At 42.4% G+C, this 24,526-nt stretch overlaps 4 protein-coding genes across 4 annotated transcripts; 2 read left to right on the forward strand and 2 right to left on the reverse strand.

Moving 5' to 3' along the window:
* Positions 1–445: 445 nt before the first annotated feature.
* On the reverse strand, positions 446–5,543 carry sdhb (succinate dehydrogenase complex, subunit B, iron sulfur (Ip)). The gene is made up of 8 exons (XM_020105768.2): positions 5,181–5,543; positions 3,921–4,054; positions 3,078–3,163; positions 2,522–2,658; positions 2,063–2,179; positions 1,861–1,962; positions 1,622–1,744; positions 446–966 (listed from the first exon to the last, which is right to left on the reverse strand). Exons 1-8 carry the CDS (start codon positions 5,541–5,543, stop codon positions 886–888), a joined length of 1,143 nt encoding a protein of 380 aa, XP_019961327.1. The 3' UTR covers positions 446–885.
* On the forward strand, positions 5,509–8,248 carry mrpl20 (mitochondrial ribosomal protein L20). The gene is made up of 4 exons (XM_020105769.2): positions 5,509–5,650; positions 5,788–5,898; positions 6,858–6,935; positions 7,046–8,248. Exons 1-4 carry the CDS (start codon positions 5,564–5,566, stop codon positions 7,217–7,219), a joined length of 450 nt encoding a protein of 149 aa, XP_019961328.1. The 5' UTR covers positions 5,509–5,563; the 3' UTR covers positions 7,220–8,248.
* Positions 8,249–9,877: 1,629 nt separating this feature from the next.
* On the forward strand, positions 9,878–17,063 carry atad3 (ATPase family AAA domain containing 3). The gene is made up of 16 exons (XM_069537313.1): positions 9,878–10,229; positions 10,812–10,888; positions 11,341–11,442; positions 11,570–11,629; positions 11,715–11,784; positions 11,877–12,042; positions 12,428–12,497; positions 12,898–13,053; positions 13,146–13,202; positions 13,291–13,416; positions 13,500–13,624; positions 13,714–13,765; positions 13,888–13,958; positions 14,072–14,239; positions 15,075–15,183; positions 15,332–17,063. The coding sequence occupies exons 1-16, from the start codon at positions 10,049–10,051 to the stop codon at positions 16,754–16,756; spliced, it is 3,015 nt and encodes a 1,004-aa protein (XP_069393414.1). The 5' UTR covers positions 9,878–10,048; the 3' UTR covers positions 16,757–17,063.
* Positions 17,064–19,001: 1,938 nt separating this feature from the next.
* Positions 19,002–23,976, reverse strand: ssu72 (SSU72 homolog, RNA polymerase II CTD phosphatase). Its single transcript, XM_020111079.2, has 5 exons — positions 23,683–23,976; positions 22,677–22,820; positions 20,780–20,919; positions 20,544–20,662; positions 19,002–20,201 (listed from the first exon to the last, which is right to left on the reverse strand). Exons 1-5 carry the CDS (start codon positions 23,760–23,762, stop codon positions 20,100–20,102), a joined length of 585 nt encoding a protein of 194 aa, XP_019966638.1. The 5' UTR covers positions 23,763–23,976; the 3' UTR covers positions 19,002–20,099.
* Between the last annotated feature and the right edge of the window lie 550 nt (positions 23,977–24,526).

Below are 24,526 nucleotides of genomic sequence, written 5' to 3' on the forward strand. Positions count from 1 at the left end.
TTCAAAATTCAAAAGTCCAAAAATGTGTTTGTGAGGTCAGTGACTTTGACCTTTGGCGACAAAAATCTAACAGGTTAAGTCCCAAGTAAGTGTTGCTAAATGTGAAAGGATTCTGATAAGGTGTTCTGTGGATATCATGTTCACAAGAATGGCATGGACATTAAACCATGAAACAAATAGAGCCTCTGGCCCCTGGCTGTCACCAGAGGAGAGGCTTAACAATACATAACCACTGTGACACACATGCGTGTCACTCACACACACATCAAAACAAAGTCTCAGGTAAACCCAGCAATGAAGATGCTGCTGCTCCACTTATTTTGAGCTTGGACTCTGCACAGTAATGACCTCTAGTGGACAGTCAGCCAATGACCGCAGGTGAGGTAGGTGAATAGTAGGAGAAACATTAATGAGGACAAGTAATAACCGATGAAAACGGAAGGCAGGCATTGTGACTATTTATTTTCCATCAAAACAAAGACTGTCATTGGTGTGTTGGAAGATCTGCGGGAACATAAACTCTGTGCTACTAACCTGAGAAGCAATAAGCTAAAAAAGAAAGATACACAAAAATGTTTTTACTTTGCTATGCAGCATTATTTTTCTCAAGAGCACGAACAAACACACAATGGAACTGGATATAAATACCAATGATGTGGTACAGACTCATACACACCCTCTACTGCATTCATACTGTACATGTGCGTTTTTTGTATCACCAAGTCCCCCAACCAGACACACACACATTTCCATTAGTTGACCCAGGTTATGGTGGTGGTTGGGCAGACTGGTGCACTGGCCCTTCAGACCATTTAGCAGTCTTAATCAATATATAATTTAATCATGGAGGGAAAGGTTATAGAAAAGGAAGCTGAGGCGGAGGTTTCAAGCGACAGCAGCCTTCTTCTCCTTGTATGTGGCCATCATCTTCTTGATCTCAGCAATGGCTTTTCCTGGGTTCAACCCCTGTGAGGAAGAGGAGACGGGTGAAAAGAGACCGATCAGAATAATTGTGATATTTAATGAGTGGAGACGCTGTGGGATGTAGTCTGCATTTTAAGGTCACAAGATACAGGATGGAATCAGCCAGTGATCTAGCTGTGGTCTTATATGATTTAGAAAATCTTTGTGCATCAGGTAGAAAATATATTTTGACATGAGAAACATTAAAAGAACTTTGCCCTAAGACACTGAATACTCACATACTTAATTATCTAAAGAAAGTATGTGACATAATTATCAGCACCTGGTTTATTAAATACAGATTTTTGTAAACAGATATCAATAAATACAGATGCAAATCAAAAAACTGAAAAAATGGCAGTTAACATACCAAAGCAATAAGATCCACAAACTGTGGCTAAACATATCTGTAAATAGAGAATTAAGTTTTTTACACATGTATGGATACTTGTCATAACATCTGAGAATAAAGGATTTGTCATTTTATTAAAATCCTGTCTTGTTGCTTTCTTTCTTGCTTGCTTACAGTTCCATCCTTTCACCAAGCTTGAGAGATGCAACTGATGGAAATGTGATGCAATTAGGGCAAACTGAAGTATTTGTGTAATGGCATGAACTGCAATGTGCATGTAGACATATATGAGTGTTGACAGGTTACCTTGGGGCAGGTCTTGGTGCAGTTCATGATAGTGTGGCAGCGGTAGAGAGAGAAAGGATCCTGCAGCTTGGACAGACGCTCCTCTGTGAACTCGTCTCGTGAATCAATCATCCATCGATACGCCTGAGAGATGGCAGGATATATAACTAGGAATTCTGATGCTATTTATTTAATTGACTCAGAATACATCCAGACTGAACTGTCCTTAATGTTGATGTGTTCAACATGCGCACACACACCTGCATCAGCACAGCAGGTCCAAGGTACTTGTCACCATTCCACCAGTAACTTGGGCAGCTCGTGCTGCAGCAGGCACACAGGATACATTCATACAGGCCGTCCTACACAGGAGAGACACAAGAAAGGATATTCACTCTCATTATCATGTGACTTTGAGGACTATCGGTCAATGTGTTACCAAATTATTAACCAGCAGTGTACCAGTTTCTGTCTGTCCTCCACAGTCTGCAGGTACTGCTCTTTCCCCTCCATTGACTCATCCTTCTTCTTCAGGTAGGGTTCAATAGACTTGTACTGGGCGTAGAAGTTACTCATATCCTGCAAACACAAAAAAATATGTCAGAATAAAAGTTAAAAAAAATCAAAAATTGGAAAAATACTTCTGATTGTGTTAATAAATTCATCCATGTTCCAAAAATCAGCAACACATCAACACAGAAGAGAGAAATAGTCAAAATTCAAAAAGAAAAGACATCTGGACAGTTGGTTTGTATATGACATTAACGAGGAGGCTATAAATCAAATTAGGCTGAAATTATTATTTTCAACAGCTGCAGTCACATAAACACATGCATTCAATGAATATACTTTAAGTCCTTAATGTAATGACTTTGTTAAATCATGACTTCAGTTAATGGAGTAATATATGTTTTTACTCACAGGTACCAGGTCTTTGACCACATACATATGTGGCAGAGGGTAAATCTTGGTTGGCTTGCTAAGGTTGGTGTCAATCTTGTTAAGACAAGCGAGTGTATTTCCTCCATTTATGTTCATTGCACAGGACCCACAAATACCTGCAGAAAGTTGTATAAAACATTTTCATTATCATTTCTAGCACAGTACAAGACACGGTCTCTATCACTGAACTTTACTGAAGTATTTTAATACTGGAGTGTAGTACATGATATTTTCTGTTTGAAGAAATTCAGAAAAGTAGATTGTTACTTTCTGTGGGTGGTGGTAAGAGATTGTGCAGCATTATCCATCATGGTTGGTTGATTGATTTAAAAAAAGAATCTGAAGAGCAAACTAATCAATAACTTTGGTATATTCATTAACCACATTTAATGCTCATTCTATTTTCTTAAGGCAACTGTAACTAATGCTTTTGTAAATTTGAAAGCATAAGCATTTGTATCAAAATAATTTCTACTGGCACATATTAAAGTTAATAATTATTCTGTTGGCACACTCCAGCCTCTATGTGACTGACCTTCTCTGCAGGAGCGGCGGAAGGTCAGAGTGGAGTCCATCTCATTCTTGATCTTGATCAGTGCATCAAGAATCATTGGACCACAACTGTAGAGGAGAACAACCAGACAGTGAGTCAATGCTGCGAGTTATTTTGACACTAGAGAGTTGAGTCTTCTCAAGCTGATTAGAGCAACAGGTGAAGGAGGGGGGCAGGAAACATGGCAGGCTGCCAGATACATCTGAGATTAATCCATCTGAGTTTAATCCACCTGAGTTTAATCCACCTGAAGGCTGTTCTTGGTTTATAAAATATGCCCTCTGTTTACATGTACTTGGATTAAATGATCAATGCCCTGAGCACCAAGCCACCATTAGTGCAAGAAAACATGCCCAGAATCACAAATTTGTCATAACCTCTTTCAAGGAGGTTATGTTTTCACCTCTGTGTGTGTATGATGGTAGGTTTGTTTGTTTTTAAGCAAGATTAGACAAAAACAAATGAACAGATTTTCATGAAACTTGGTGAAAGGATGTAGTATGAGTCAGAGAAGAACCCATCAAATAAATTAAGAGCCCACTGAATTTTGGTGCGGATCTGGATCAGAGAGCAGATCCCAGAATGTGTTTTCACTTTCTTTAACATTGTGACATTTTCACTGTTTTACCAAGGAAAATTTCCTGAATCTTCATGAAATTAATCAGTCACATTTAGGGAATCTGTCAGTGTGTAAAATTTGGTGCATTTATTTGATGTATTTAGGGACATAATAAACTTCAACACAGTCTGAAAGTTGCACTGACACAATGCAACACAACTGGTCTTCCTCCTCCTCACTCAAGAGAGAAAAACTGTAACACCTACGTGTTGAGGTCTATCTCGTAGGTCTGCATGCGGGGTTTGTCTCCTGAAGTGTCTGGGTCCCATCTGTACACCTGGAACTTCTTTATTCTGGGCTGAGCGGCTGGAGCAGCTGCTGTTTGGGCGTACCGCACCGCCTAACAACAGAGACAAGAGGAGACAACATGTGATTAATATGCCACTCTATTTACATTACATACACATACATGCATCGGATCGTGACAGCACATAGAAAAGTTAGAAATTATTTTTGAGACTCCATCAGGGTTAAATTCTTGTTTACCTGCTGTTTCCATATACATTCTTCCAATTGGAGTAAATAAATACGATCGTGGTGTATATTCGAGATGTCACCCAATTATGTGTACAACATTAAAAAAATGATGAGCAGCAAGGATTTTATCCACAAGTATGAAAAGAGGATACATACAAAAGAGGATAGACTGCCAGTCAGTGTATGTTCCAAACTCTTTGCCTTAGTTACTTAATGAGAGTAGCAGATCTTTTTTCCAGTCGACTTGCAGAGACAATATCAGGGTTCAAAACCTATTTCCTTTTTCTATTATTTTAGGCAAACAAAATTTACAGATGAAAACAGCAGCTGTGAAGACTGATCCCATTTCTCTTTAATACCTTTTTTTTCTATTGTAATTACATTATTATCTTTCCTCTCTGATCTATTATCTTGAGTAAATTGTCATGGATCTATGCTGCAGTTTAAGACTATTTTACAATTTGAGCACTTTATGTTACGTGGCTTGTTTTGGTTTTGTACTCACAGAGCACCACTGTTGAGTTGAGCTCTGAAATGCTTTTCCCTTCATAAACATAGATCAGTTAAAACTCAGATATTTGAATTATTATGAAATACTGCTGAACTTGGTACTATTACTACACAGTGACGTATACAATCATCACTTCCATCAGGCTGATGTTTACAATTAGCTTCAACTGATTCAGCTCAACGATTTGAGCGAGATACTTTGAAGTTAAACACTTTGAAGTTCCATCAGTTGACATTTGGTGCTAAGCACGCTAACCGATAACCAACATTTAATATCACACATTTTATAAAGTTATAACGTTTCAGCAAAGTCAGTCTGACCGCAGCTGACAGGCAGGGCTAGCATTAGCACTACGTCACTTCAGCGCATAGACGGAGACCTCTGCGGCCAGAAGGTGAAGTGTTCCTCTGAGCGAAGCGACAGTATCAGAGTGTGACCGTGACACAACAATGGAACCCGGACACTTGTTCAAACATACCACCAGTCCTGCGGGGGAGCGAGACGCCACAACGCCACAGCGGCTCAAGGACGTGAAACAAACCGCCGCCATTTTGGAGCTTGTCTGACCTCTTCCTCCGCCGCCTGCTATCCCAGCATCCCCCGCGGCTGCGCCACCGCTCTCACCGCGGCGCTTGTTTTCTCTCACCACAGACCAGCCGGGCGGTGCAGGGGAGACACAATCCTCCACATACTGTCTGTGACACTCCTGCACCGATGTCCCGGGTTTGAAAACGAACTCACCCAGTGTATCCGCGTCAGTCGCGTGTGGAAGTGGATCCAGTTTGCTTCCAGGTGAAACTGGGTCGAGGTCACTGAGCCTCCTGTTTTCATTGTGTTGCATCGCCTCGGCTGGGAGCAGACATGGTGTTCCTCACGCTGTCTTGTTGGATCAGGAGCCGCGGGCCCGACAGATACTGGAAAGTTCAGGAAGTTCTCAAGCACGCGCGGGTAAGGTCGCGATCTCCTGGAGCAGACGCAGCGAACCTGCTGCTGCACGCTCGTTGTGCCGGTGTCATGGCTGTAATGTGTAAGACGTGTTCCCGGTAGAGCCGGTGTAGTCACCCTGCTGTCGGTTCTTCCTCCAGCACTTCAGGGGCAGAAAGAACCGCTGCTACAGTCTGGCCGTGCGGGCCGTCAGGAGAGCTTTCGTCTACGCCACCAAAGCGAGGAGGCTGAAGAAACGCAACATGAGGACGGTAAGAGTTTGAACAGTTCGTCCTTTAAACACGTGTCTTCTAAACTCTTATTCTAACAGCTGGGGGGTCCAGACTCCTGCTGCAGGACCCAACATCTTATCTTCATGTTTAATGTGTAGTCATATTCCTACCTCTCCCTTTCTTTACGAGGATAGTTCACCCTAAAATTGAGAATTCCTTCATTATCTACTCACCACTGTGTCGATGATGGAGGGGTGGGTGAAGAGTCTCAGGGGTAAACAGCGTTGCAGCCAAATCCAGTGCAATATAAGTAAATGATGACTAATACTTCAAATGTGAAAAAACAACAGAAAAAAGAATAATGTGTCCACATTGCTCTTATGGTGTCACCCAAGTGTCCATAAGCCTCGACATTTGAATTCCACTCACCCCGAGGTCATTTACACCAAGTTTTTAGCCTAAAGGTCCTCTGTGATCTTCTTCTGTGAGCTGCGTTCTTACGAGGATCTCAGTTAAAAACAAGGAGTAGATGACCTGGTATCGAGCAGGTCGTCTACTAACCACCAGAAGGTCGGTGGTTGGATCCTCGGCTCAGTCTGTGTGTGTGCGCCCAAGTGTCCTATGGCAAGAAATTGTTGCTGATGGCTGCTCACTCAGTGTCTATGATGTGTGACAGAAAAGCATAACATTTAGAACTAATGTGTGACTTTGACTTGTACAGTAGTTGACTAGAAAAGCTCTAAGCTAAGGTCAGTTTATTCATTTAACACAAGATGACAAAGAAAAACATATTTGAAGTGTTGTCACTTACTTAAGTCAGGTGTCCTTCCAATCCCAGTTTTGTTTGGTACTACTATTTCAAGTCCTCAGCTAGCAGAATGTGTATTACTTGTAAACAGTACAGGGACAAACTTGAAACACCATTGTGTATATTCAAATAATTTGTGATCTGTGCTTGAGCAAAGTAATCATTTTAATATGTGCTGTCATTTCTTCAGCTGTGGATTTCACGCATTGCAGCGGCATCACGAGAGCACGGCATGAAGTATCCTGCTCTCATGCACAACCTTACAAAGGTTGGTTGTGTCGCACGTTACATAGTTTTAACATCATTCTGTAAGATCTTTGTAGTTTTGATGTTTCACTGTATTTGTTTTTAAGACATTTCCTCTCTTCCTCCACACAGACCAGCGTTCAGCTGAACCGACATGTTATCAGTGATCTGGCCATCACAGAACCTCGGTCTTTCCTCTCACTCGCTAAGCTGGCACAGGCTCGGCAACAGGAAGGCTTCTGTGCAGCGCTGGGTGACGGCAAAGAACCTCCTGGTGTCTTCTCCCGAATTGTTTTATTACAATAAAGAGCTTGCTACAGTTATGTATTGCCAGTTGCTGTGTTGTTTAAAGAGCAGCACCTTGGATTGTTGATGATCCTGAAACTGTTGACCAGACATACACTCACCTCTTAGGTTCTGTTCAGGTTCTGTTTCATCAGGTATTTTTCATATTATCTTGAATGTTTTTTTAGGCACTCTTCTTGATCAGTATACGAGGGTGGCCCGGTGTTTAACACCCCACAGAAATGATCCACATTGAGATCAGGGTCTGACCACCATATGGCTCATGGTTTGCCTGGTGCTTGTGGTGAGGAGTTCACTGGCTGACAGTTTAGTTATCCAGTGTCTCTTTCCTGCATGTCCCACATAAATCAGCCCCACACTGGTCCTCAGTTTAAAAGAGAGCAGATCCAAATCCCTGAAGTAGAAGTATAGAAGTATATTGAAGGACATTTTGGCAGGGCGGATAATTACTGTTGAAGTGCCTTGGTCTTTGACCTTCAAGGACCGTCTCTTTACATGCTGTGGTCCCCTGCACGCATGCTGCGGAAAACTCATTCAAAAGGAGAGTTTTGTCAAATTCATATGAATTCTATTTAAGCCCCTGGTATTTATTATTCCGTGTGACAGTGCTGACAATGGTTTACCCTGTACAGTCAATTCTGCACTGAAGGCATCAAGAGATCATCATCATAATCCAAGATCTGACATTAAACAGCAAAGCAACTGTTTGTCTGCACACACCTGCTCCTGCTACATTCACTGACTTCAGTCCAACACAATATAGCAATGTTCCTCAGCTGTTTCCCTCCAGTGTTGAGATAGAGGATGTGATTATCAATTTCCACAGCTTTTCTTGTATTCACCACATGCAACCATTGTTAAGTTATGATTTGATACTGTTGGATTGTGAGTTTTTTGGAGGTTGGGAAGAAAAGAGTGACCTCAAGCGTTATGTGATGACTTTTGTCTATGTGTAAATATATATTTTACCCTTTGTTGTGGTAAAGATTGTCCTCATAATGTTTAGTTCATTAAACATTTTGATATTTATTCTTGATTCTCTTCATTTAAAACCCCCCCAGCTACTTTAAGAATGGGAATTTAAAGGTCCAGTGTGTAAGATTTAGGTTAAAGGGAACTTTTGGCAGAAATTTAATGTAGAATAATCCTCATGATGTTTTCACTAGTTTCATCTAAATTGTATGAATTGTAGTTTTCTTTACCCCAGAAAAGACTCTTTATATTTAAATACTTTATATTTACATCGAGGGGACCCTCTCTACGGAGGCCGCCATGTTTTTTTACATTAGTCCAGACTGAACAAACGAAACACCTTTTGAGTTTTTGTGACAATTAAAGGCTACCACAGGTTCTTTTTCATGTTTGGAAGGAGAGGGTGAGGTGAGGGGTGCTCAGCTGCAACATGACATTTCAACACTAGATATCACAAAATTCTACACACTGCACTTTTAAGAATGGGAATTTAAGAGGTATTTTATTTGACATGTTATTTGTTGTTGATAGATCCCTACAAATCCCTTCTTTTATAGGCATGACAAATTAAATTTGGCCACAAGGACAAAATTACTTAAATTTGATTATCCAGTGGCATTTGAGAAGCAAAAACACCCAAGTTTTAAGTCTAAACAATCTTCCAGTCCAATGCAGTCCCATTCAAACCAACCCTATTATTATTATTGTTTTTAATATGATTAATAATTAAATGTTCATATTAGCGCATAGCAATAGAGTCAGTCTCATGCGCCAGCAGCATTTGGTAGGCGCTTATTAAACTTCTGTTGACACTGTCATTGTCTATAGTATAATTGTATTAATATAACATAGATTAGAGGCCTCTGTTGAAAATCAAGAAACATCAGTAAAATTTAGGTCATAAGGAAGAATGTAAACTTAAATAGAAAAATATGAATGATATAAACAAGGAAATATAAACATAAGAAGCATATAAACTTAAATTAATAAACATTAACAATATTAACAAGAACATATAGAAATAGGAAGAATACAGTAGTACAGTAGTAGAACTCTGCAGAACATATTGTTGAACTGAATCTAAATATTGTGCATTGAACAGATGCTGTTAATATGAATTAATATTAATGTGAATATTGTGCATTGAATAGACAAAGTTGCATACCTGCCTTTCTCTGTGTATATTTATGCTTGTACATTGAGCCTTTAACAGAAATTGCAAAAATAATAAATATATACTTCCTCAGTGTGTTTTTTTTTGGGGGGGGGGGGGTGGTAGATTTCGGCTTATGCTTTGAATTAAAGTGACCTTGGGCTTGAGAAGTTGTGACCACTTCTTTAAATGAGATTACACCTGAGTGAATGAGGAGTGCACAGAGCCAGAGTTGGTGCATGTGGTTTTCTGGGAGCTGTGCAGGTTGCACATATCTCTCTGGGGATCAAACCCACTGACTGCAGACAACACATTACTGTCGGTGACCTCTGATTTACAAAACCTCATCCAGCCTGATGCAACAGAAAGAACATCCTGTCCCACTCCATTTGCGGTGTCGGTGTTCTGACCCTCTCCGGCTGCCGTACCACCTGTGGGCGGGACTACAGTTGACCTTTCCCGAATACAGTGACGAGTAATCTAACCAATGAGAGGAGGGAATACTCGTCGCCAGCCAATCACCGTTGCTGTTTTTCAGAGAAACCCTGCGCCCCCTGGTGGACATGCGCAAATGAACGCGGTGTGACACACGTGTGGAGGAAGTGCAGGGACATCAGAGAAACAGCTGCCTCCTCCTCTCTGTCCCTGTCTCTGTCTCTGTCCACAACCCAGGACCCTCGGACCTTTCTTCCTCCTCTGCGGACATGTCGTGGCTGTTCGGCCTGAACCGGGGGCAGCCCGAAGCTCCGGCTCAGCCTCCTCCTCCTCCGCCGCCGGCCGGAGGCTCCAGCGGCGGAGGAGACAAACCCAAGGACAAATGGAGCAACTTCGATCCCACCGGGCTGGAGCGAGCTGCACAAGCGGCCAAGGAGCTCGACAAGTCCCGTAAGTGTTCAGGAGGGAGAAACCCCATTTTAATAATATCACTGCACAGTGACAGCAGCCAGCTCCTCTCTGCTCCGCGGTGGAGGTCGCTCCAGTCGTGTAATAAGGCCCAGCATCATGATCTATAACAGCAGCTATACCAAGAGCTTCATTTCATCTTTCACAATCTGAATCTTATTTGTTCTGGTAGCTCGTGAGAACAGTCACGTGCTGCCCACAGCTTCATTCAAACAGACAGGCAGGGTTCAAAGGTCACACCTTGCAGTCTCAGCTTGTAACACCCACCTTCCACCTGCACACACACACACACACACACACACACACACATGCATTAGCTTAAATTCTATCGTTAATAAAGTGCAATGTGTTTATTATTTCATTCGAAGCAGTTTACCAATCAGGTTCAAAGGGAATGTAAACTAGTCAGGTAAAAGATGAGAGGATTCCTGTCAGGACTCGCCTGGTTGGATCCTGCAGATCCAACTGAGACGGAGCCACAGCAGGACTCAAATTAAAACGTATTTCTACACTGAAACCCCATCATTCAGCTGTGTGTTGTCCGCTCTTCTCTCCTCTACCCAGGACACGCCAAAGAAGCTCTCGAGTTGGCTCGTATGCAGGAGCAGAGCACCCAGATGGAACACCAGAGCAAAATGAAGGTGCGGACACTTTGTACCTGCCTCACTCTTCATCTGCTGCAGGGCAGTGAGATTAGTAGAGTTCATTGAACTTGTCAATTTGCATCTTTGTTATTTCAAACCAGGCGAACATAGAGAGAAACACTGCGGGTTGATACCTCCCATATCTATATTTCAGTCTGTGCTGCAGAGTCACTGAAAGAAAATCATGTTTCAGTCATTTTCTTGTTTCGGTCTCCTGCTGCACTATTCGAACGTGAAAGGCATATTTTGGAGAATGTCAGGACCAAGTTTTCCAGAGTTCATGTCTGAAAATGACTCATGTCAGTACAACATGAAACACAAGTCAGATCCAGCCCCATGTGTGTATTGTTTTGAGGATTTCTATGATATGACCCAGACGACAATAGTCTTATAATGAACTCAAGTGTTGTGTGTTGTGATTTCTCATTGTTTTTGTGTCACTGTAACAGGAATACGAAGCAGCGGTCGAGCAGCTCAAAGGCGAACAGATACGAGTCCAGGCTGAGGAGAGGAGGAAAACTCTGAATGAGGAGACCAAGCAGCATCAAGCGGTATGAACAGAAATGCTCTTTTCTTTGTTATTTTTGAGGTAAAGAAGAATTTGAAGTATCTTGCAGCAGTAAATTTGAACATTTGAAGTTTCATGGTTCAAGTTGATGGTTTTCTGTCCCTCCACAGAGAGCTCAGTACCAAGATAAACTGGCCAGACAGAGATATGAGGAACAACTCAGGCAACAGGTGACGCCGTTGTCTTCATATTTATTGTGAAATACTTTAAAATGAGCTGTAGTTACTGATGATTACTTGTTTTTATTTTTAACAGCAAATTCTGAATGAGGAGAACCTCCGCAAGCAGGAGGAGTCTGTACATAAACAGGAGGCCATGAGGAAAGGTATGGACCTTACCACTGTTACACTGACGTCAGGGTCTCCTGGAAGCTGCTGAGGTTTATGTGTTTGTGGTATCACGTTTTTTTTTTTACAGCGACGATCGAGCACGAGATGGAGCTGAGGCACAAGAACGAGCTCCTGCGTATAGAGGCCGAGTCCAAAGCTCGAGCCCGCGTGGAGAGAGAGAACGCTGATATCATTCGCGAGCAGATCCGTCTGAAGGCTGCAGAACACAGACAGACTGTGCTGGAGTCCATCAAGTAAGACGCACTCTACACTGTTCATCAGAGCCTGATCCATTTATCTGTTGGTTGATCATTTTGGCCAAGACGAGCCGACACATTATATCAGCGTTTATATTCGCAGATATTAAAACTAACCCCTAAATGATTTCATTCCTTTGAAATCACTGTCAATTAACACAAATCTGAATATATAGAAATCAGAAATGTTGTACTCCCTAATATTGGTACCCCCCCCCCCAAAAAACATTGTTAGGGCTGTATCTAGTAAATTGAAGATGTGTTTAAAACAGTTGCAGTCACCATCACACTAGTACACACAAGTCAGTTTTATATGTAAAGTGACTATTCTGACAGAACCCTGAAGGCAAACTGGCAGTTAATAAGAGTATTTGCTTTTTAGAACCGCTGGTGCTGTGTTTGGAGAAGGATTCAGAGCCTTTATTTCAGACGGGGACAAAGTCATAGCCACGGTGAGATGTCTGGTTCCATCTACACCTGATGATAGGGTTTGAATTTGCCATGAGTTCTCTTACTCTGTTTCTTCCTCAAAATAAGGGTTGGTTAGGTGTTTAAAGTGGCTCAATATAAAGACACTACTATTCATAAAGTTTGTTCTTTATATGACTCGTACATTCTGTTTCTACTGCTTGGACAAACACTTCACACATAACTACTCTCATATTCAGCCCTTTGGAAGAAGAAAAGTTGATGGCAGAAATGATGAAAACAAGTAGTTTCCTTCATATCACCATAGCAATCTTTAAATGGTGTATTTGTATTATCAATGAGTACACACACTGTTGCAGTTTTCTTGATCTTTGCATTGACCAATGTTTGAAAATGGTATTAACTGTTCTGTCACATAACCAGGTGGCAGGATTGACCCTTTTAGCTGTTGGCGTGTATTCAGCCCGAAACGCGACAGGGGTGGCAGGACGTTACATCGAGGCGAGGCTTGGGAAGCCTTCGCTGGTGCGAGAGACGTCCCGATTAACTGTGGGAGAAGCAATCAAGCATCCAGTCAAGGTACCTGATTATTAACTGGACCTCTTTACATTTTGTGGCTGCAGATTATAATATGTTAATAATAATTTTCCTGTCCCTTCTTCACTTCTTAGACGACTAAACGACTGAGGAGCAAACCTCAGGATGCACTTGAAGGAGTCGTGCTCAGTGTAAGTGGATATCGAGGTCTTTAAAAAAGATTTAACCCAATTTTAAATTGTAATAACTTGAGACAAATGCATTTCCTTCTTTTCTTAGCCTTCCCTTGAAGAGCGCGTGCGTGACATCGCCATAGCAACAAGAAACACAAGACAGAATAACGGCCTTTACAGGAACATCCTCATGTACGGCCCGCCAGGCACTGGCAAAACACTGTTTGCTAAGGTACGCCTGGTGTCCCCTGATGTAAACTACATGTACAGTGAAGCTGTATCTGACTGTGAGGTTTTTCTCTTTGTGTTGAGTAGAAGCTGGCAATGCATTCTGGGATGGACTATGCAATTATGACTGGTGGCGATGTTGCACCCATGGGTCGTGATGGTGTGACCGCCATGCATAAAGTCTTTGACTGGGCAAACACAAGTCGACGAGGGTATATTTCTTCTATATTACAATAATCTGACGATATGAATAAAGTATCACCAGTGACAGTGAAGTGATTTTATTGATATTCCGTCACAGGCTGCTGCTGTTTGTTGATGAAGCTGATGCCTTCCTACGCAAGAGATCAACAGTAAGTGTGCATCTTTTTTATTTATCAGAAACCTTGGTAGTTTCTTTACAAAGTATGTAATTTAAAATATATAACTGCCTAATTTATCGTCAACTACATCACTTCATTCTTACATTTTGTAGGAGAAGATCAGTGAGGACCTCAGAGCCACTTTGAATGCGTTCTTGTATCGCACTGGAGAACAGAGCAACAAGTAAATGTTTATTTTCACTCTGTGTCAGTCTGGTGCTTTGAACTAAACCTGAACAGTTTCATATTCTTTGCAGCACGTTTCTAATCTGCTTCATGTCTGTGTGTTTCCTGAAGGTTCATGCTGGTGTTGGCCAGTAACCAGCCAGAGCAGTTTGACTGGGCCATTAACGACCGTATCGATGAAATAGTGAATTTTGCTCTGCCGGGCCCTGAGGAGAGGGAGAGGCTGGTGCGGTTGTACTTTGACAGATATGTGCTGGAGCCCGCCACTGTAGGAAGACAGTGAGTACAATCCCAACACTACAGCATAATTATCTACCCACACCAGAAATCTCAGACTGTCTGTAGGTTGAACACGTATCTTGAGAACCGTTCATCTTATCGGCTTCATTCTTGGCATGTGTATCGTTAAGGGCCCCAGTAACCGCTGTTTTTAATCAGTAAAAATTGAATAAACAGGCAAACAGCGCTGTGTAGCAGAGGTGGCTTTGACTCAATGTAAGTGACTGTGTTGATCACAACAACAGTGCATTCAAGACAACAAGCTTCCCTGAACAGATGAACAGCAGCCGTGGCCCAGTTTCACGGTTCTGTGGAACCTGCAATTACTGCAGGTTACTTTTATAATTTCAGTAAGAAAGCTGCAACCAGCATCACAACAGGCCAAGGAAACAGCCCACAAGCAGGTGTAGAACCGGCACTGAACTAGTTTGGTAAAGTAAAGTACTGAACTAAGCCACACACCGGGGTTGCATACTGAAACAAGTGATTAGGTTCAGTCCACAACTCACCTAAAGCGATAAACAGTGATTTTGATGAGTTAGATAATAATCTTTCAATCGAAAGTTGTGACAGAATGAGGGCTTGATCAGTGTCAGGGCCTTTTTGAGATGAAAGCCAAAAATAGCCTGCCGTGCATGTGGAGGATGGGCCGCCATGCTGAGGCATTAATTAGAAAAAGCTCAGATGAATGATCTGGTGGGTGGAGTGACACACGGGCCAGGAAGCAATGAAATAAGTTGCGAAAAGTTGGAATGAAACTGCATCCAGGCCAATTAAACAGTGGGAAACATCACACTGGTTTCTTCATCTTTCTGTTGTGCTTGTGTTTGTGCAGGAGGATGAAGTTGGCACAGTTTGACTATGGTGAAAAATGCTCTGAGATTGCGAAGAGGACAGGTGGCATGTCAGGAAGAGAGATCTCCAAGCTGGGTGTGGCCTGGCAGGTATGTTCCCTTAAGTCATTGCTGTGATCTTCAATTAAAACTGCAGTGTAAACATGACCACCCAGCTGCTCTTCAAATTGCCCTAAGATCTACATTTCATTTAGTAGATGGATGTTTAAAACATATGTTGTGCTTCATGATCTTGTAGGCGGCAGCATATTCTTCTGAAGATGGGATCCTGACAGAGGCTATGATTGACGCTCGTGTTGATGACGCTGTCAAGCAGCACGTTCAGAAGATGGACTGGCTGCTTGGAGAGGAGGATGCCAAGACCCTTACGCCTCCCTCAGCTGGGGCGGCAACCACTGCAAGCAAAATGGGCTTCAATCTGCCCCGCACTGAGGCACCTGAAGCTCAGCAGGTGATCGCTCCAATCCTGGAGATGAGCGCAAAGCCAGAGGTTGACACTTTACCACCTCTTTCAGACATCAACCAGGTGATTGCTCCAGCCTTAGCAATGAGCGCAAAGCCAGAGGTTGACACTATACCTCCTCCTTCAGAAATCGAACAGGTGATCGCTCCAATCCTGGAGACGAGCGCAAAGCCAGAGGTTGACACTATACCTCCTCCTTCAGAAATCGAACAGGTGATCGCTCCAATCCTGGAGACGAGCACAAAGCCAGAGGTTGACACTATACCTCCTCCAGAAGTCGAACAGGTGATCGCTCCAATCCTGGAGACGAGCACAAAGCCAGAGGTTGACACTATACCTCCTCCAGAAGTCGAACAGGTGATCGCTCCAATCCTGGAGACGAGCACAAAGCCAGAGGTTGACACTATACCTCCTCCAGAAGTTGAACAGGTGATCATTCCAGTCCTGGAAATTAGCACGAAGCCAGAGGTTGACACTATACCTCCTCCTCCAGAAATCGAACAGGTGATCGCTCCAATCCTGGAGACGAGCGCAAAGCCAGAGGTTGACACTATACCACCTCCTCCAGAAATCGAACAGGTGATCGCTCCAATCCTGGAGACGAGCGCAAAGCCAGAGGTTGACACTATACCTCCTCCAGAAGTCGAACAGGTGATCGCTCCAGTCCTGGAGACGAGTGTAAAGCCAGAGGTTGACACTATACCTCCTCCAGAAGTCGAACAGGTGATCGCTCCAATCCTGGAGACGAGCACAAAGCCAGAGGTTGACACTATACCTCCTCCAGAAGTTGAACAGGTGATCATTCCAGTCCTGGAAATTAGCACGAAGCCAGAGGTTGACACTATACCTCCTCCTCCAGAAATCGAACAGGTGATCGCTCCAATCCTGGAGACGAGCGCAAAGCCAGAGGTTGACACTATACCTCCTCCTCCAGAAGTCGAACAGGTGATCACTCCAGCCTTGGAGATAAGCGCTCAGACAGAAGTTGATAGTACACCACCTCCTTCAGACATTGACCATTCAGCAGAGGACAAGAGTGTCCTCCCAGCTGGACAGGACTGTGAAGATGCTGCCAAAGCAGAACCTGTGAAAGCAGCTGAGAGTTCAGCCGAGCCTGCTAGCGTCACTGATGCTGAGGGAAAGGTGAAAAAAGACGGCAAGACTGAATCCTCTCCTCCAAAGGACGGAACTCCAGTTTGATGTGTTCACTGGTGCTGCCTGGATATGAGAGATTCGTGCCCTGTCCCTTTTAACAAAAAGCCTGCTGGACAGTCATAAATGACAGAAGATGTGTTCATAGGCTTGTAGGAAGGGGGAATAATCAATGAACCTTTCAACACACAAACTAACTGAGACTCTTTGATTCTAATAAATAATGTAAAGAATGTAAAAGTGTACTTGACATAGAAACCAGACTGTCTGTAAGAACAATATATAAATGTTGTCCACAGTGGAGTGTCTCTTGAACTGATTAAATGGGTGTGTTTTTATAAAGAGACAAAGATGATCTAATGTGTCTTGTGAACAGTTTGTTAAATGACAACACAACTGACAGTGTGTTTCTTTTTCGGACTGATATGAGATCTCTGTGACCTTTGACCATTAAAATCAGTTCCTCAGTGAGTCTAAGGGACAACTGGTAGAAATTTGAAGAAATTTGTTGAAGGCTTGAGATATGACATTAAAATGGCCAAAAATATGTTTTATGAGGCACCTTCCCCAGGCCCTTATCACGATGGTGTAATATTTAGAGTGATCCGTCTTGTCAGTGACATTGTTGGGCTTTAAATATGTGGTCTTTAAAGGCAGACAGAAAAGTACATATTAATAAACACACAATACATAACAGCAGAGTTGCACTGAGAGGGGTGTTAGAAAATCACTAGTATCTGGACTTAATGTGATTAGTAATACTTGGGTTAACTTGCTAAATTGAAAAGTCTGGTTTTAATATTTCACATTAATGGCTGAAGGATTAAAGAAGCTGCTTCTACAAAGCAAAGTCAAGTGATAAAACTCAGATATAAGTCATCTCCATTAACTATGATTCATGTGTTAATTTAACTAATCACACAATGTAAGTGGCTGGAGGCATTTGTTGCCAATCTCACCTAATTTCTCCCTTAATTAGACGAATCAAAGTGGTAAATCCTGATCATTAGACAGAGAATCAAACAGTAACTAATGAAGTGTCATTAAAATTACAGTAAACAATTGCACCATTTTGTCCCTGGAGACGTGTTTTGCATGTAACCGTCTGGACAAGTCCTCTGTGTGAATCAATCTGTGACCAGAAACTCACACATGGACAGAGAGACATGTAAACTGGGCTGGTGAAAGACCGTGTGAGGGATAAATAACATGAATTTATAGTATGATGCTGATGGTTTTGTAAGGAGAGTGAGTTACCAGAATTAAAGATGACAGGAAGTAAAAGGAAGGCACTTAAGACACCATTTGTTTAAACCATTAATTTGTCCCCTCTGTTCTTTAGGGCAGATTGGTTTTGATAACCTGAAGGGTTCAACAGGTTTCTCAGATTGCTCCTAATTCTGGGTTCGGTTTTGGTTAATGTGTAACTTTATTTTGGAAGAGTTAGGGTCTGGTTTTCTTTTCTGTGTACTATTTATATTTATAAACCACAAACATATTTTTAACCAAAAAGATGAATTTCCAAGGAAGAAAACTTGATCTAATGGAGAGCATATCTTAAATATAATAATTTATTATATACTGTACAATAGCTGCAAACAGCCTCTCTTCAGGAAACCTACTCTTCCCCCTGGTTTAATATTTACTTCCCGCAGGTGCATAAACCCTAACCCTCTTTGGCATAACCCATTCCCCTGCCCCTAACCCTAACCCTTAATCCTATTCTAATTCCAACCCTAAATCTAAGTCTTAACCCCCAAACAGTCCATTAAAGGTGGGTCAGAAAGTGAGGACTGGCCAAAATAGTCCTCACTCAGTGGGTTGTAGACTCAAACTGGTCCTCACAAAAATAGCTGTATACACACGTACGTACACACACAGATACACGGATACACAGATACTCTCTCTCTCTCTCTGCAGGTGCGCACACACAAACACATACACAATAATCAGCACATTCTGCAGGTGCACACACACACAAAGACGCGGTCCTCGGGAAAGTGATTAGTAAAGCTCTAGTCTGGATCCACATACTGTAGGTGTGAATATTGAGCTCCAGCACTTGCTCGAGGGTTCTCCTGCATCTATACCTATACTAAACAAGTCATTGTTTGCATGAATACTGTCTCACGTATATAAAAGTCTGATACTAAATATCCTGTAAGGTTCATCTTAATCATTTCATTGTGTAAGATGACATCATTCTAATTTAATATTAAAATATAATATTAAGTACATTACTCAAGATTTTAACTGATAATTGTATGGTTAGTGAAAATGGGATACAGACACATTTACTTGTGCATTACCCAGGTAAGCTTTATTTACCACACCTCAATCTCTTACACAACATTTCTGTCAGTCAACCAAAAGATGGAGGAGACTAAATGGAGCAGAAATGAACTAAATCAAACAAAAAGGGCAGATGGTCAGGGCTTCAATATTAATTCAAGTTACATGCTAATATACAAGTGTACACATGAACCACATGTCAGAGCAAATAAAGAGACGCTGCATGTTTCTGGTTTGTTCTCTTTAGTGGATTCATCTGTACATACAGAAAAGTTAGGCACTCTGAGCTGAGCTCGCAGTTTGCAGATAATTACAATGCTTCAGTTCTTTAACATTTACAAAAAAGAAAACTACACCCTGAAAGATAAACAAATCCAAGTTTAAATATGAATCAACACATTATATTGGAAACACATCAGAGGAGAACCTCGGAGAGGCCTATGTTTGGTTATTGTTTATTAGCCCACCCACCGTTAAATTATTCCAAACAACTCCACCACACATGGTCGCACAAACGCATTCACTTCAATTGCTCCTCCTGCCAGTCTGACCCCAAGAGACACATTTACACTGCACCAGGTCAGAGAAAAAATCTGACATATATGGTCAAATTCATTACAATGATATATCTAGAGAAAACAAAATAGTCAGCATCAACATGCTGCAGTGAACAGAAATCAGAGGAACCCCTAAAGCAGTTGTTTGACCGGGAGGGTTGTGGCGTGGGGGGGTAGGGGGTGTTATGGCTCTCCCTGAGGAGACATGATTGAGTGATTTCATTGGACTGGGATGGAGAGATGACCTTGGCCTGACCTTGTTCCAAAGGAATAAAGGCAGAGCGAGAGCAGCGAGTCTGTGCTCTGAGTTAAGGAAACACCCATCATCACCAATATGTCCAAGCGCAGCCATTTGTTAGGTCCTGACCAAAGCTCTCTGTGTGTGTGTGTGTGTGTGTGTGTGTGTGTGTGTGTGTGTGTGTGTGTGTACACATTATCTATGTACTGTGTTACAGATGACTGAGGAGCAGGGAGTATGCGTTTCCATACTCTGTTGTTTGATTGCTTGGTCTGGGTCTGTGTTTATTGCATTCGGTTGTGCATCAGTAGAAGCAGACGGTGTGAAGAAAAGGCCTGTTGCTCTTCTCCTCAAGCTCTTGTAGGAGCTCGTCGATTTCATTCTCCATGTCGTCAGTGTGCTGGATCTGCAGGGGAGGAGATGACAGATTACACACAGCCTGCAGTCACACACTGCTCATTAGCCCTAAGAAACTCAAATCAATTATGGACCATTTATCAATCTATAACTCGTTTACTGAGCAGCATTTTCATTAGGTCACTACTGACTCATTTCTTTTAGGATTAACAGATCATTTAATTTATACATCCTCAGATTTACTGCACACTTTCAGTAGTATATCTTATTTTTAAACCAGTCACTGCCTTTACATATATTAACTACAACATATTTTGTGGTGTCTCAGCTCCACTTTGCCGATACTGTGTTTGTGCAATAGCATTTGAAAACCCTGGTAGGAGACACTCACACATTGACACAGCTCACAGATGAGGAAGGCGCCCAGCGTGGCTTCCTCGTGGTTATCCTGAATGTCTACATTGATGACGTGTACAGGCTGCAGTGTCTCCTGCTCTCTTGAGTTCAGGTCTGATGAGAAAATAGAGCAAAAACTTGTTTTTTGAAACCATGACATGACTCTGTGCTGTATCTTGCAGATAGCATCAAGATTCCTTCATCTTTTTAGACATGTATGACAATCCTCACCCTCCAGCACTTGGTCGTACACTCTCTCTTCACAGGTGATGACCAGGTCAAACTTCTCCTTGCAGTTTTGAAACCGCTCCGGCTTCGACTTGATGCGCTTGTTGCGGTCCAGCATGTGCAGGATGCCGTTCTGTGTGTATCTGAAGAGTGACGTGGTCAAGGAACACAAGCAGGGAGCCACAGAAACACTTCAAGGTAAAAACAACTTTCAAAGAGAATTTCAACCAAGACTATAGAAAAGTAAAACATAGCACCATTTTTTGAATAGGACAGTTTTTCCCGTGCACTTGTGGGGTTGTGTCTCAGTGGAAGCACAGAGCTGGTGAATAAATACTGGAATAGCACCAGTGCTTGCATTAGTCAATCTGCAGCACCCTCTAGTGGTGAAAAAAAAGATTACTTTAAATCTTTAGCTGATTAAAAAAACAGTGGACGAAGGAAGGACAATTCAGGGGGATTTCAGTAATGTGAAACTTTTACAGGCTGCAATAAATTAATTCAACAAAGTTGTAATATTTGACTTTATAAACAAACCATTGACACTTGCAGGCTGCCATTTGCTGTTGCAAAAAAGAACTGCACTGTCACTACATGGCCATCTGTGCCAAAAATTAAAAAAACACCACCAGTGGATTGTTATAGTGATGAAATATATAAGAAATCCATGCATAGTTACAGGAATTATAGGAGTTTTATAAGAGGTAGTATGAACAGTATCTAGTCATAATGCATTGAGAATCACATCAGAGCATGTCCACATTTGATTCGTGGGATTACAGATTTGACCTCTCAAACAACACACGGCAATATCTGCAACTGCAAAACAATAATATAATGATCAGTAGCACAACAGTAAGTAAACATTTGGTGAGATACTTTGCCCTACATTTAAGCTTGGATCAGTAAATAATTAATTCAGTCGGAAGTCTGGAGGAATTCTGGAAATAGTGCAGGAATAATTAAAAAGCGCAGATTTAAATTCAACTATGGATGGTGTTGAAATTCATTTGAAAGTCAGTGAACATGAAAAATTACAACCAGCCAGGGCTTAACAGGAGGAATAACTGTGATAATTTGGATGAAAGCTCCCGAGACATTTATGCATGTGAAAAAAACCCCGTCAGCCGGCATCATACACCACAGCAGGCATTTCTCCTCATGAATAATGCAGGTGATTGTATTTGATTATCTTTAACTTACCTTTGGGTCCTACAGTCAATGACATCGTATAAACAGAAGTGACTATTACACTCCTGGTTTAACAGACACCCAATCTGTGGGAAATATCTGCTGTTTGTTATTGTACTTGTGGTCAAACACCTCAAGGGTAGAGCCCCCCCCCACTTAATGTTATCTACTTGTAGCCACTGTTTTCTTTAATAATGGAGTTTCCCTTGATTGTTTTCATTACCAAGATTTACAGTTTTTACAGAAACTCAATTTAGTGTAATTAACAAAAGTAAATGAGCCAGATGAAGCTGAGTACAAGAAAAAAAATCCAACTTGCTCATGTTATTCAACCTGCGAAATGATCTATAGTGGAGATAACTTAAAAAATACAACATATGGGAAATAAAGGAAAACTGCATTAGCAAGGAACAGTGGTGGCAGAAAGGCCAACGCAAATACAAGTAAAACCTTAATGATCTTCACCAAATCCCACTTACTGCTGCACTGCTTCCTTTGTTCTCTGCATTATACAGGTTTCATAACAAAACATACTGTACATCTGTCACACGTGTTAAAATCCCTGCATGTGAGTTATCCATTAGTGCGCTCCAATCTGCTGAGCTGCTCCAACACCATCAAAGATTAAAACCTAAACAAGATGCATGTACCAGGGCCGCGTGTAAGTGTGCGTCTGTGTGTGAGGAAAAGGTGAGTGAGAAGGGGATACAGTTCCTTGTCCTTGCGGACCAAGTCGTTGTACATCTGTTCATATGTCGTTTTGAAGTCATACACATTTGGTTTATCCGGGGCAGGACCGGGTAGCTTCACATGAGACCCTGTCCCGAATGAGCGCACATCGAATCCACGTTTGCTGCAAAGAGGGGGAAAAAAGGACAAGAGAATAAATTACATAACATTTCTGGAATCAACAGAGACAAGAACACCTAAACAATCTCCCTGCTGTGTCCTGAGACCTGGATGAGTAAGCAAAACAGTGGCCATAGTGCGTCACGCGATGAATCACTGCACAGTGAAGTGTGTGGGGCCTCGTCCAGCTCTCTCCTGAGCTGTGTCAAACCTGATCAAACCCTGTTACCAAGACAGGAGGATAAACAGAGACTGTAAAGGGGGATGTGATGTTTATTATTTCAACTAATGACGTGGGTGACATGTCACCAACAAGCTAAACTGGTCCATAGATGTTATTGCGTCCTCCTGCTCTGTTTCTTTTCAGTTTCCAGTCCTGTTGTCAAGCAAATGTCCAGTGAGAGCAGGTGTGCAGCGTCCAGACTGAGCCACCTCACATTTAGTTTGAACAGGAATTCACCTACAAACTCCACTACATGACTGAGCCCCTGTGTTGCAGCTGCAGTTCCTCTCTTCCGGTATGCCTCCTCAAGGAGGGCGCTCCAAACAACATGTGGGGGCCGCGAATAGTTTGACTAAAACCCGACACCAGCTTTAGGAAGACGACATGAATGGTGGCAGGATTTAACTAATCTGAGCTGAAATAGTGATGAGCAGCGGTAAAGGTGCGCTGCGGCCCCGGTGCCTCTCAGAGGAGGGATCCATTGTTAAACTGAGGCCCGGCGGAGGGACCGTCCATCACCGTGTCTGTGCGGCTCATGAGCGGCTCAGATAAACAGGACCGACCCCTCGCAGTTTCGAGTTCCTTCGCTCGGGCTGCGGTGGTCCCCCCCCCCCGTTTTGCCTTCCTCTCGCCCGGTCTTTACCTGAGGATATTGTGCGCTTCCATACTGCGGTTCTGGTTGCTCGAGCACACGACCGCTACACGCAGCGGGTGGCTCGGCATCGCGACTCCCCGGCTGAAGCTACCCGACACGCGGCTGTCTGAAAACTAACGAGAGGTGGGTTAGTTCGAGCCCCGCGAGTGCGTGTGACAGAACACCCTGCAAACAACAACACGTCTCTACAACAACGACTGCGCGACGTGCTCGTCTTCTCTTACAAGGAGGAAGTTAAAATGGCGGAGCCCCGTGAGTTCAACACGGCTTTATGAAATGATGTCACGTGGGGGGCGGAGTTTCAGACAAACTGAACGTTCCAAAAGTAAATGTGACGAAAACAACTTTCATTGAAATAAACGCGTTATTTTAATGGATTGCCTTGCGTAGACTAATAGTGCTAGCACTTTACAATTAAGAATAGTAACAGAAGTTTTAAGAACGTTCACCTCAGTGATGCAACTGTTGCAGCAAGGAACATCAAGATAAAACCCTATCATGTAAGCCTGCCTGTGGTGGAGGTGCCCCATGAAGTGTCAGCAAGTAATAGAACTTAAAAATAATGTTTACCATATTAATATTCAAATGTACACAGTCAGGAACATCAAAATAGATCCCTGTCTTCTAGTCCTACCTGCAGTGTAAGCACCCTATCAAAGTCAAAGTCAGCTTTATTGTCAATTTCTTCACATATACCAGACATACAAAGGAATCGAAGTTACGTTCCTAACTATCCCACGGTGAAGACAAGACATTTTCTAACACTAAAGTAATAAAGTGCACAGGCACAACAAATAAAGACAGACATGTCCTAACACTAAAGTAGACAATA

Source organism: Paralichthys olivaceus, chromosome 2, assembly GCF_024713975.1.
Source record: "Paralichthys olivaceus isolate ysfri-2021 chromosome 2, ASM2471397v2, whole genome shotgun sequence".
In the NCBI taxonomy this organism is placed as follows: Eukaryota; Metazoa; Chordata; class Actinopteri; order Pleuronectiformes; family Paralichthyidae; genus Paralichthys; species Paralichthys olivaceus.

Coding starts and splice junctions, on each gene's coding strand:
- sdhb (XM_020105768.2), bottom strand. CDS start 5,543: ATGCAACACAATGAAAACAGGAGGCTCAGTGACCTCGACCCAGTTTCA. Junction 2,659..3,077: donor CCGCCGCTCCTGCAGAGAAG/GTCAGTCACATA, acceptor AACTTTCTGCAG/GTATTTGTGGGTCCTGTGCA. Junction 2,180..2,521: donor TGGTCAAAGACCTGGTACCT/GTGAGTAAAAAC, acceptor TTGTGTTTGCAG/GATATGAGTAACTTCTACGC.
- mrpl20 (XM_020105769.2), top strand. CDS start 5,564: ATGGTGTTCCTCACGCTGTCTTGTTGGATCAGGAGCCGCGGGCCCGAC. Junction 5,899..6,857: donor AGAAACGCAACATGAGGACG/GTAAGAGTTTGA, acceptor TCATTTCTTCAG/CTGTGGATTTCACGCATTGC. Junction 6,936..7,045: donor TCATGCACAACCTTACAAAG/GTTGGTTGTGTC, acceptor TCCTCCACACAG/ACCAGCGTTCAGCTGAACCG.
- atad3 (XM_069537313.1), top strand. CDS start 10,049: ATGTCGTGGCTGTTCGGCCTGAACCGGGGGCAGCCCGAAGCTCCGGCT. Junction 10,230..10,811: donor CAAGGAGCTCGACAAGTCCC/GTAAGTGTTCAG, acceptor TCCTCTACCCAG/GACACGCCAAAGAAGCTCTC. Junction 13,054..13,145: donor CAATCAAGCATCCAGTCAAG/GTACCTGATTAT, acceptor TTCACTTCTTAG/ACGACTAAACGACTGAGGAG.
- ssu72 (XM_020111079.2), bottom strand. CDS start 23,762: ATGCCGAGCCACCCGCTGCGTGTAGCGGTCGTGTGCTCGAGCAACCAG. Junction 20,663..20,779: donor GTACGACCAAGTGCTGGAGG/GTGAGGATTGTC, acceptor TTTTCTCATCAG/ACCTGAACTCAAGAGAGCAG. Junction 20,202..20,543: donor TCTGTGAGCTGTGTCAATGT/GTGAGTGTCTCC, acceptor CCTCCCCTGCAG/ATCCAGCACACTGACGACAT.